This window comes from Camelus bactrianus, chromosome 20 (assembly GCF_048773025.1).
Source record: "Camelus bactrianus isolate YW-2024 breed Bactrian camel chromosome 20, ASM4877302v1, whole genome shotgun sequence".
Lineage (NCBI taxonomy): Eukaryota > Metazoa > Chordata > Mammalia > Artiodactyla > Camelidae > Camelus > Camelus bactrianus.
In genome coordinates, this window is record NC_133558.1 from 22,574,209 (window position 1) to 22,587,193 (window position 12,985).

The 12,985-nt window shown below is 43.5% G+C and overlaps 1 protein-coding gene across 1 annotated transcript in view; it reads right to left on the reverse strand.

Moving 5' to 3' along the window:
• Nucleotides 1-285: 285 nt before the first annotated feature.
• TCP11 (t-complex 11) overlaps nucleotides 286-12,985 on the reverse strand; it is a 132,202-nt gene continuing 119,502 nt past the window's right edge. Inside the window, exons 6-11 of the mRNA XM_074348544.1 lie at nucleotides 7,824-8,044; nucleotides 6,985-7,121; nucleotides 6,511-6,728; nucleotides 6,238-6,419; nucleotides 5,333-5,499; nucleotides 286-4,596 (exon numbers count right to left, since the gene is read on the reverse strand). Of these exons, the coding sequence (XP_074204645.1) occupies nucleotides 4,364-4,596; nucleotides 5,333-5,499; nucleotides 6,238-6,419; nucleotides 6,511-6,728; nucleotides 6,985-7,121; nucleotides 7,824-8,044 (1,158 nt within the window). The 3' untranslated portion in view covers nucleotides 286-4,363. The remainder of the gene's footprint in view (nucleotides 4,597-5,332; nucleotides 5,500-6,237; nucleotides 6,420-6,510; nucleotides 6,729-6,984; nucleotides 7,122-7,823; nucleotides 8,045-12,985) is intronic.

The window sequence follows — 12,985 nt, forward strand, 5'->3', positions numbered from 1 at the left end:
GGGGAGACAATTCAATCCATAACAATTACCTTATTAATTACCTTGTTTTAAAAAGGGGGTCTTTTCCTATGTGATTAAAGATCTTAAAATGAGGAATTATCCTAGATTATGTGAGTGGGCCCCAAATCCAATTACAAATGTCTGTAAGAGAGGGGTAGAAGGAAATTAGATACACACAGAAGACGACCATGTGATCTCCATGTGACCGTGGAGGCAGAAATTAGAATAATGCAGCCACAGGTCTTTAAAGGAACACCAGCGGCCACTAGAAGCTGAAAGAGGCAAGGAACGGATTCTTCCCTAGAGCCTCCAGAGGGAGTATGGCCCTGCCAACACTTTGATTCCAGCCCAATGAACTGATTTCTGGCCTCCAGAAATGTGAGAGTATATTTTTGTCAAGCCACTCAGTTTGTGGTGATTTGTTACAGCAGCCATAGGAAACTGATACATCCTTAGAGCCCCATGCAGCTCTGCCTACACCTTAATTTTAGCCCCAACCACCACTGTGGACTTCACATTCAAAACTGTGAGATTATAAATGTCCACTGTCTCAAGGAAGGCACTAGATTTGTAGCACTTAGTTACAGTAGCAATAAGAAGACTAATACAGAGGGGAATTTCTTCAACTGGATAAATAGCATCTACAAAAATCTACAATACTGTATTTAATGGTGAAAGACAATGTCTTCCCTCTAAGACTGGGAACAAGTCTTAAGATGCTGGAAGTTCTAGTAAAATAAGGCAAGAAAAGGAAATAAAAAGCATTCATAACAGAAAGGAAGAAATAAAACTGTCTCTACTTCCAGATCACATGACTGTCTATGTAGAAAATTCCAAGGAATCTACAAAAAATTATTAAAATAAGTTAAGCAAGATTACAAGATACAAGGTAAACATATAAAAGCCAACTGTGTTTCTCTATAGTAGAAATGAACATGTGGACACCACAATTAAAAATAAAATACCATTTATAATCACTCAAAAAATGAATTCCTAAAGTATAAACCTAAACACATGTTCAGGATTTGTATGATGAAAACTATAAAATGCTGATGAAAGAACTCAAAGTAGATCTAGATAACTAGAGATATATATAATATTCATGAATTGGAATATTCAACATAGTTAGAATGTCAGTTCTCCCCAAACAGATACACAGGTTGAACGTAATACCTATCAAAATCCTAGCATATTTTTTTTGTAAATATAGACAAGATTAGTCTAACGAAGGCAAAGGAACTAGAATAGCTAAAACAACTTTGAAAAAGAAAAATAAAGTGGAGAAATCAGGATACCTAATTTTCAAGACTTACTATATAGCCACAGTAGTCAATAGTGAGAGAGAAAAACACATAGATCAATGGAACAGGACAGAGAACCCACAGAGAGACCCATACAAATATGCCCAACTGATTTTTGAATAAAGGTGCAAAAGCAATTCAATGGAGGAAAGATAGCCTTTTCAACAAATGATACTGGAGCAACTGGATAGCCATAGCTAAGAAAACAACAAAGACAAAAATCCTCAACCTAAGTGTCACATCTTATACAAAAAATTAACTTGAAATGGGTCAGACTTAATTGTAAAACAAAATTACCAAACTTTTTAGCAAAAAAATGCAGAAGAAAATCCTTAGGATCTAAGCCTAGGCAAAGAGTGCTTAGACTTGACACCCAAAGCACAATCCATGAAAAGAAAACCTGATAAATTGGACTTCATCAAAATTAAAACCTTTGTGCATCAAAGGACACTATCAAGAAAGTGAAAAGACTACCCACAGAATGAAAGAAAATATTTGCAAATTATGTATCTGACAAGGGTCTAGTATCCAAAATATATAAAGAATTCTTATAACTCAACAACAGTAACAAAACAACCCAATTCAAAAATGAGCAAAGGATTAAAATGGCCATTTCTCCAAAGAAGATATGCAAATGCCCAGTAATCATATGAAAAGATAATCAACATCACTAGCCATTAGGGAAATATAAGTCAAAGCCACAATGAGATTCCACTTCACATCTATCAAGATGCCTATACTTTAAGAAAAGAAAACAAGTGTTGGTGTAAATGTGGAGAAATCAGAACCCTCATACATTGCTGGTGAGACTATAAAGTGGTGCAGCCACTGCGGAAAACAGTTTAGTGGTTTCTAAATAGTTAAATATAGAATTACCATGTGACACACTAATTCTACTCCTGGGTATGAGTAGATACTCAAAAGCATTGAAAACAAATGTTCAAACAAAAACTTGTACACAAATAGTCATAGCAGCACTATTCACAAAAGCCCAAAGGTGAAAACAACCCAGATATCCATCAACTGACAAATGTGGTATATCCATATAATGGAATATTATTTGGCCACAAAAGGGAATGGGGTTCTAACACATGCTACAACATGATGCATCTTAAAAACATACTAGGTGAAAGAAGCCAGCCACAGAAGACCTCATACGATTCCATTTATCTAGAGTCAGAAAACCCACTGAAATAGAGAGCAGACTGGTGGTTGCCAGAGGCCTGGGAGGAGATGAGACATCACTGCTTGATGGGTGTGGGATCTCCTTTGTGGTGATGAAAATATTCTGGAACTAGACGGTGGTGAGGGTCGCACAACACTGGCAATGTACTAAATGTCTCTAATGGTAAATGTTTATATTATGTGTATTTTACCATAATTTTATTAAATATATATCCCTCAAACCGTGGGCAGGACTGAATGGAGCTATCTTCCCTTGTTTAGGTCAGGATCCCTGTCTCCTCTACGTGGAAGCACAAGAAAATCAACTCAAAATGTCTAAGAAATCAATCACTCCAAGTTTTAACTGAAATACAAAGCAAAGTTCTACAGTCAGCCCAGGGTCTGCACCACTGGTCAGGCACCACTTCAGAGACAGCACTTCTGCCTCTAAGACAATGAGGCTTCCAAAATGTGGATTTTTAAAAAATCCAAATTAATAGCTGCACATCAGAGAACGCATCCAGGCAAGCCTCACTGTTTATTAAAACATACCCCTTTTCCTGGGCTTCTCCACCCGAGGATGTCTAGGTACAAGACTGGAAATGGAATGATCTAGGCCCTCCAGCCTTTCTGGTCATAGTAAAGTTCACACTGTTGGCCTGGCTCTGTCACCCACCTAGGCTTTCTCTCTAAAAGGAAGTCAATTAGGAGAAAACCCTGGGCCAAGGGAATTCTAACCCTCTTCTGTTAGTCTTCCTACGTTAAGCCTATTATATTCAGCTCCCTCCACCTCCTGAAACGCTGAGAACATTGTTTCTCTTCACCCTACCTTGAGAGCACATAAGTGAATTTCCATTTTCTCTTCTATCCAATACCAAAAAAGGGCCGACTCTGAAGGGACATTTCCTCATTTCAGCCAGGCTCCATCAGGGCTGGTCTCTGCAGGCAGCCTGAGAATGAGGGGCTGGATCTCTCCAACCCCAGGAGACAAGCCAAGTCCTTCAGAGAATATCCCTCATTTGTGATGCCAGCAGCAGCTCACAACCACAACTGCCAGTTAGAATCCCAGACTGGAAGTGCATGTCGCCTGTGTCAGGAAGAATGGGGTGCTAAGCTCAGACATGAGGGAACAGGAGACTCACTCCGCTAAAGATCAGGACCAAGGATAAGCCTGACCCAAGTCAGGCACCAACCTAACTGTCCAAGCCTGAACCGGATACTGGAGAGGGAGAGAAAGCCCACGAACTCAAACCTGTCCTCAGCAGGATGCTAGCCAGCGGCCAACATCCATTCTCACATGGCCCCAGCAGGCTCCCCGCTTCAGACTCCCTGTGACAGAAGAGGAAGTGGAGGCTTTCTGTTCTCGCCTTCTTGTTGCTTCATTTGAAACCTTCAGGGGAATCTGGTCGTGGAAATGAGGTTTCTAACCACTTTCTTCAATCATGCCCAATCCTGCACTAACCTGGACAAATTTCTGACTTCCAGAGAAGCCCATATACTCACATTTTGGATAATTACACCCAGTTCTCAGAGAAATGCTTTACCCTTAGAGAAAATAACATTACTACCTGGTGTCTGGGCTTCTCAGCTCTGTGTGCTGAAGGGAGCATCTAGGGAAAAACAGGGGCCTGCCGGCTTCTCGGCTAGCTGGGGGTCGAGGACACAGGGCCTGGCCACAGCTGCAGCACAGTAAGAGTGGAGGTTTGCTTGCAGTTCAGAAGTTTATTAGCAAGAGTTTGGGCCAGTTGGTGTTTACATGCTTGGTCACTACAGAGTGGTGTACTGGCCGCAGAAGCAGAGAGGGCTCGCTGCCCTGCTGGTCACTGATGACGTCCCCTCAAAAAAAATGATGGGCTTCTCTCCTGGGTCCAAGGAGCCAGGGCTTGGAGTCGGTGCCATCAGAGAGACTCCACTTCTGTTTCCAGTGCCTGAGCTGGGGGAAGGAGCGTTTTTAAGATCTCCATGTAGTAGGGGCCAAACACCTGCTGATTGTGGTGTGTTAGGTTGACAAACTTTTGGCCAAGTTCTGCCAGTTCTGCTTCAATGAGAGTCAGGCCTCCAGGGAGGTCAAGCAGAGAACGCTGCACACCAAGAACCAGACAACATTTAAGGAACAAGTGGATCCGCTGATCTGTGAGCAGGAGAAGACAGTGAGAAGGGAGAAGGCTAACAACTTTCAGGGAAAAACACTGCCCCTGCACGCCACTCACCCAAGTTCTAAGTTAACTGAGGTAGTCACTGACCTACCCACTCACCTAGAGATAAGGAAATTTGTTTTGTTTGGGAAGGGGGCTGCTACCTAGTTCCTAAGGACAAAGCAAAGATCAAAAATTAGTGGGCTAGTGAATTTCGATTCAAAAGATTGTATCCCATCAGTTAGATCCTAGTATTTGACATAACAGGGGAATCTTAGACTGACCCATCAGATGGCAGAGGTTAAGAGCAAGGTCAAGTTCACAGCCTCCATTCCAACATGGGACAGGAAATTCCTGCTTCGGGAAGATGTCCTCCAGCCTAATTCAGCATCAGTTTCTTGGCAGTGGGGTGGGGGGGATGTCACATGTCTTGGACTGCAGTCCAAAAATGACCCAGAAGGCCAGAGATGACTTAACCAGGTTGGCTGGCCAGTATGCCACACCTAGAAGTCATGAATTCTTGGGTGCAACTATTCCTTAGAACTGCACAGTCAGTCTTTAAACTAAAAGGGACGTATTTTCAACGCAGCATTTTACAAAAACTAAAACCTACACAGTGCCTTGCCCAATCATCCTGCCTTTTATTGTTAACCAGTTCAGAAACCGACTTCCGGGGTCGGGATCTGCCTCTCCCTCCCCTCAGTATTCTCACCACCCCCCATGCGCGCTCACCAATGACACTGCGGACACAGTTCTCCTTCTTGGCGACATTCTGGAGCTGTCCTATCAGAGATGCGGTGTTGTCGCTGCTCAGAGCAGCAAGGCCCATGTTCTTGAGGCTTTGATGGATTTCCTGAGACACCCGTTCACTCACAGTCACCATAGCCTCCTCCTCAGGCCTAGACCATGAAGGAGAGTGAGCTGGTACCCAAGGGGTGGCCCTGAGCCCGGGAAGCTCTGTACCAGAGGCTGGGCCCCCACCCATCCTCCTGCCCTCACTCCAGGCCCTGGGAGCACAGAGCCCAGTGGGTAGGCTCAGTGTCTTCACTGTCACCCTCTCGATACTGACTTTTCTCTACATATGTTACCTTGTTCTTCTTAGAAAACAAGATTAACTATATAAATTCAGCTCTGGACAGGAGCTTGCTATCCATCAGTATTTTTTAGCCCCATGGAATTTATTTTCACATACACATTTCTAACACTTTCTTGGGCATTTTCCATGGACGTTTGTCCTACTCTCACCAACTACAATGACAAACCTGGCCTTCTGATGCCTCTTTTCCCTTTGGGGTGACACCCTGCATTCAGTGGATATTCAATCAATAATGCTGACTGGTCAACTCCTAGATATACTTACGACCAGACCACTCAACTAGATCAGGACTCCTTCATAGCAAACAAGGTAATGAATCATTTTGTAGTAAACTGTCCTCCATACTACCCTTTTGGAAGAAAGTTTTATTTTTCTTTGTCATAAGCCTCAAGACCACTTATGGAAAGATATGAACAATCTTTGTGGATGGTTCCAAAGGACCGTTTCTGTGGTTTCTGGTGGAACATAAGCAATCCTTCATTATCTGCCTGGGTCCTCAAACCACCCATCATTACTCTAAAAAAAGATCCATGCACCTCACCTGGAGTTAAACTCCTCCATCAGGGCTTTGGTTGTACGTTTCAGCTTATCCACAAATTGAGGTGAGCCAAACAGAACGCTGCCAGAGAAACTGCTGGCCACTAGCAAGACTGAGGCCAGGATGGTTAACTGGTTCAGCTGGGCCTCCAGCTCCTGCAGCCAGGCTCTATCCATCAGCAGGGTCTGGGGAAGCAGGCAGAGCAGGCTGTCAGGAGAGGAAGGTCCTCGTGGAAGTCCTGAATCCGACCACAGGGCAATGCCCCACAAGTCCTACCTCCGGGAACTCTTCATCTTCAGGGTCCCAGAGAAGGAGGTTCAGGAAGCCCTGGGACAGGACCATTGCGGGGCTGAGGGGCTCTGGGCTGATGGCTGCTTCGCTTGGAGAGGAGCTGACCCCGCTGGAGGAGTTGGGAGTGTCCGGACAGGAGGGAGGCGGCATGGAGAGGTCTGCCGCTGCTTGGGCCAGCCATTTGGTGGTGTGATCGAGGAGGCCTGTGACAGGAAGAGCATGTGCGAGCACTCTCAGCATCTGCATCCCCGAGGCTTCAAAACTAAGGTGCAAGATGCCTCCTGCTTGGTAAGTAAGTGCTTGGTGGGGGGTCTTTCTGGCTTAGATTACTCTTCTTTCTGCTGCCCCTACTTGAGGAAGAAACTTTCTGTTCCTCAAAGCTGCAGAATACCCTCTCATGTCATAAAAGTCAGACTCAAAGTCTTACTTCCCACTCCTGCCCTCTAATCATATACGTACGAGGCTGCTTGTTGAGGAGTTCCTGGAATTTAGCTCGTTCATACTGAATGGAATGTTCCTGCAGTTGGGGCTGAAGGCTCTGGATAGTGTAGTTCACCATGTCCATTTTCATCAGGCCCAGAACCTGGAAGATCCCCCTGGCACAGGAGGAAATGGGAGATTTATACTAGGAAAGGAAATCCAATGAGAGGGGAACCTACCCACGGCACATTCAGTCACTGTACTCTGGAGTCAGGAGGGGCTTTAAAACCAACTCAGTCCTGCCTCCTGGCACTGTGGTCCAGGACCCAAGGCCCTGAGACAGTGAGTGGCAGAGCTAGGAACAGAGAAGTCTCTGGACCTTGAGGCCTTCAGACCATTCCACAACAGCCATTCTGTTGTCTCTTAAGAAAGGCAGTCACTGGAAGGAGACATACCAGCATGCCAACAAATCTCCCTGGGAAGTCGGGTTAGAGGTGATGCTATTTCTGACAATATTCTGGGGTCACTTTTTTTTTTTTTTTTCCATTTTCTGGGTCTTGGTTTCTATAGCTATGAAAAAGGGATAACCTCCCATCCTTGTCCCCTCATTGTGTGAACTGCAATGAGAAAACCTGAGAAAGAGAGGTTTGAATTCCTTGGAATAAAGGATTTCATACTCCAGTGATTTATGGTAGGATGGTACACAGGGGGCCTGATCAATCTAAGGCCATCTTTGGAAAAGAAAAGCTAACAGGCCAGAGAAAAGAGGAGTTAGTCAGGTCTTCAGTAGGGAAGCGCCAGCCCAGACAGAGGCTGCAACCCAGTGCCTGGCCCAGGGGCTGAGGCAGGTTTCAAGAAACAGCAGTCAAGTTTCACACCTCAGTAAGCGAACAGGGTCTGTGATGTTCTCCAGTTTCTGCACTGCTTCATCTCGAACTGGTGCACACAGCAAAGTCATCATGTTGAGAATGTACTTAGAGAGATGAGGGACATTCAGGGTCCCATGTTCTGCTTCCTTCTTGAGGAGGTCCATGTCCAGGGCTTCTTCTATCTCACTTCGTAGGCGGTTCTGGCGTGGCAGCAGCAGTGACAGCAAGATCTGCCCAGGAAAGAAAGTCATAGAAGGAGCTGCGTTCTGTTTAGAGCCCCAGCCTTTCTCTAGTGGCCAGCACCTTTAGCCAAAGAAATCCCAGCCTGTGTCTTTTAAGGATCAAGAAGTCTGGTCCCTAAATTTCCTACAGGATGTTATTTATCATTGTTTAGGGGCTAATGATAGTTCAAGGCTTTAGGGGATCAGTTATAGCAGTAGTGTATCATTTTCTATGTAGAACGAGATAAAGAGATGAGCAAAACCAAGAAGTATGGTAAAAAGAAACACAAGGTACAACAAACATAAAATGCACACTGTCACATGGTGATGAGGTACTCTTAACCTACCAAAGCAAGCATTTCTGAGATTATTTTACTTCACAGGGCAAGGATGAAACAAGCAAAGGAACTGTTAAGAGTCCTTTGAAATAGTCTATTGACCCAGAAATATAAGTTCCCTGTGGACAGAGACTCATTCATCTCTGTGCCTTTGTAACACACAGAATAGGGTGGTAGTGAGGGATAGGGCTGGGGATTTTTTTTTTTTTTTTTTTTTTGCTGTTTTTGTTTTTTCATTTTTCCAGCAGTTTGGGTTTTTTTTAGGGCTGCTTAATTTAAAGGAATATTGTGTGGTCACAGCAAGATCCCAACAGTCAGCTTCATCTTAAATAAAAGTTGCTCCATACTATTGATTTAAATGACAAACTATGCCACTTATCAATCTGGAGCCTCCCAGTTCCAATCTACCCCTCAGTGCCATCTCTGTGAAAGTGGAGCTGGGCCCTTTAAGTATTGAGCCTTTGCCGGCTGGCCCATGTTTAAGTTCTGCTGGTAGAGGGTGCTAGTGAGAGCCCTGCAAGAGGACGAGGTCTTCCTCCCTGGCTCTGGGGTCCTCCTCTCAGCAGGCTCCTGTAGCACAGCAACTTCTCTCTGTTCAAATTACTATGTGGTTCCTTTCACCTGACTGGTCCCTCACTGATGCAAAACTGGTACCATAAGTGAAGTTTGAACTCAAATGGCCACACGGCCACTGGATTTGATGAGCAGGAAGTAGCAAGTACTTTAGATGCTTTAGAAAAACATGCAAACTAGATAATGGCAGATAATCCCTACAAAAATTGAGGAGCCTATCACTTCAGTGAAGTTGCTAGAGTTTCAGTGGTCTGAAGGTGTCAGCTATCCCCTCCAAGGTGAAAGGTAAATTGCTACACCTTAAACCAACCTCACGGAAAAAAAAAACAAAAAACAAAAACCCACAACACTAGTTGGGCTCTGGATTTTCAAAGCAACACACACCACGTTGAGTTTGCTCCTGCAGCACTTACTGAGAGTTACTCACCAGGTTGCCAATTTCAAGTGGAACCAGAGTAAGACTAGGCTCTGAGCAAGTTCAGGCTGCTGTACAAGCCACTCTACCATTTAGGCCTTCTGATCCAGCAGACTCAAGGACACCTGAAGTGTCCCTGGCAAGTAAGGATGCTGTACTGAGCCTCTGGCAAGCAACAACAGAAGCATCACAGCACAGACTTCTAGGATTTGGGAGCAAATCTATGCCCTCTTCTGCAGATAACTATTTGCCTTTTGAGAAACAGCTTCTGGTTTCCTCCTGGGCCTTCGCAGAAAGTAAACACCTCACCATAGGACACCAGGTAATGTTGTCTGACCTACCTAGCCACGAGATTGGACATGCCGCACAGCAATCCATCATCAGATGAAAATGGCCCATGAGACCCCAAGCATATACTGGTACTAGGACAGACACAGAGAGCAGACTAAAACAGAGAGCCTAGAAGTAAAACCTGCATATATGGGCAAATAATTTTTGAAAACAATGCCAAGACCATTCAATGGGGAAAGGACAATCTTTTCAAAAAATGGTGCTGAGGAAACTGGATATCCATATGCAAAAGAATGAAGTTGAACCTTACCTTACACCATATAAAAAAAAATTAACTCAAAATGGATCAAAGACCTTAACATAAGAGCTAAAATTCTGAATCTCTTAGAAGGAAATAGGGATAAATCTTCATAATCTTGGATTTGGCAAGATATGACACCAAAAGCAGAAGCAACCATAGACTGGATAAATTGGACTTCACTAAAATTAAAACTTTTGTGCATCAAAAGACACTATCAAGAAAAAGACTACCCACAGAATGGAAAAAAATATTTGCAAATCATTTTAACACAAGTATCCAGAATATCTAAAGAACTCTTACAACTCAACAACAAAAAGACAACTCAATTATAAAATGGGCAAAGGACTTGAGTAAACAAAGAAGACCTGTAAGACAGCATCAAGCACAGGAAGACACTCAACATCACGAGCATCAGGGAAATGCAAATCAAAACCACAGTGGGATTCCACCTTGTACCCACTAAGATGTCTGCAGTTTTTTTTAAAGGAAAATAAACATTGAAAAATAAGTGAAAATGTGGAGAAATCGGACCCCTCATACATTACTGGTGGGAATGTAAAATGGTAAGCCACTGTGGTTTCTCAACAAATTAAACAGAATGACCCTATGACTCAGCAATTCCACTCCTGGGGATATACTCAAAAGAATGTAAGAGAAAAGATGTTCAGAGACTTGTACACGAATATTCAGAGCACTACTCAGAATAGCAAAAATGTAAAAACAACACAAACATCCATCAACAAATGAAAAGATAAACAAAATGTGGTATACCATACAATGGAATATTATTCAACCATAAAAAGGAATGAAATTCTGATCCACAATGCAATGTGGATGAACCCTGAAAACATGCCAAATGAAAGTTGCCATATGCAAAAGGACAAATGTTGTATGATTCCACTTATATGAGGTACCCAAAGTAGTCAAATTCAGAAAGACAGAAGGTAAAATAGAGGCTACCAGACACCAGGGGAAGAGGGGTACAAGGAGTTTATTGTTTAATGGGTAGAGTGTCTGTACAGAAAGATGAAAACATTCTGGAAGTGGAGAGCAGTGATGGCTGCACAACACTGTGAATATACTTAATGCCCCTGAATTTTAACACTTAAAATTATTAAAATGGTAAAAAGTTTATGTTTAACATAATTTTAAAAATTTTAAACTAAGTGTGCAGTGTGGCACCATTCCCAGGGAGGATCAGCCAGCCACCTAGTAGCAGACACTTTCTTTAGCCCTCCTCCATCATTGAGAGATAGAGATTCATCCTCGATGGACTAGACATACGTTCTGGATATGGACTATCTTCCCTGTCCGCAGTACTTCTGTTAGCACTGACATCCACATGCTCACAGAATGCCTGGGTCCTGGCATGCCCCATAGAAATGCATCTGATCTAGGAATTCATTTTACAGCCAAGAAAGTGCAGCAATGGGCTCATACCCACACCCCTCCAATGGAGAATCGACTGGTCTTAACTGCAAAGTGGAATGGCTTATTAAAGACTCAATTACAGCGTTGAGAGACAATATCCTGAAAGGAAGAGGCTCTATCTTACAAGGTGCAATAAATATATGCTTTGCATCAAAACCAATATACAGTGCTGGTCCCCAAATCCAGAATACACGGTCCCAGGAATCAAGGAGTGAAAGTAAGACTGGTCCCTCTCACGATTATACCTAATAACCTGTTCACAGAATTTCCGTTTCCCACCCTGACAACTATGGGCTCTGCTGATTTGGGAGGAATGCTTGCACTGGTTCCAGTGAATGTGAAGATGAGACTGCCCCCAGGTCACTTGGGGCTCCCTGTGCCACTGGACCAACAAGGTCAAAAGGAGATACTCTACTGACGAGAATAACTGCTCCTGAGTACCAAGGAGAAAGCAGGTTGCTGCTACACAGTGGGGCAAGGACTGCGTCTGGAACCCAGAAGATCCTGAGGTGCCTCTTGGTCCTTCCGTACCCAACAATAAATGTTAATGGAAAACCACAGCATACAAACAACAAAAGCAAAATGCCTGAGGACTCGGACTCTTTGGCAGTGAAGGTTTGGGACACTCCGCCAGGTAAAGGACGTCAACAGCTGAGGACAGGGGAATATGGAATGGATAGTAAAAGGAAGCCACAGGTATCAACTATAGCCTTTGACCAATTACAGAAACAAAACCACAGATTTTCCCTTTGCTTGTTACAGGCATGGGTTTATCTGCACATGCTAACCATTTTCTTCTCTCTCCTTCCCATTATTATTTTATAGATAGGTTGTTGGAAGTTAACTTTACAATTTGGCCTGTAGGTAACAGAAGGTTCAGTGTGACCGTGACTGAGTTTGTGGAATATTACAGACAGCAGTGGATATAACAACTGTTGAAACTGTGAGTCTCATTTTGAAGAAAGGATGAAACTTGCAGGACAGATAGCCATGTCTTACTAGGTAACGACAGGGTTCTTTTCAGGAATTCGAATGTGTGTAAGAAGGGTGAATATGGAAGCTGAGTAGACAAAGGAATGGAATGTGACATTTATCAATTTACTGCCTCTCAAATCCATCCTTCTTTTCTCTGCTCTGAGAAAATGGACTAATTCCTTTAAATATTTTTCCTTTACCACATGGCACAATTTTAAGCTTCATTTGTAGATGGCACCATTAAGTAGTTTTCTGTGCTGCATAATAAGTTACCACAAACTAGGGGCTTAAAGCAGCATATACATTTGTTATCTCAGTTTCTATGGGTCAGGAGTCCAGAAACAGTTTAACCAGATCCTCTGTTCAGGATCTTGTAAGGTCGCAGTCAAGGTGTTGGCTGGCTGTGTTCTCATTTGGAAACTTAACTGGGGAAGGATCTGTTTCCAAACTCATTCGCAATGTTGACAGAATTCATTTCTTTACAGCTGTATACTTGAAGGCCCCGGCTTCTTACCAGCTGTTGGTTGGATGCTGCCTGCAGGTCCTAGAGACCACCTGCATTTCCTTGCCATGTGGCCCTCTCCATAAGCAGTTCACAACATACATTTGCTTTTTCGAGGCCAGCT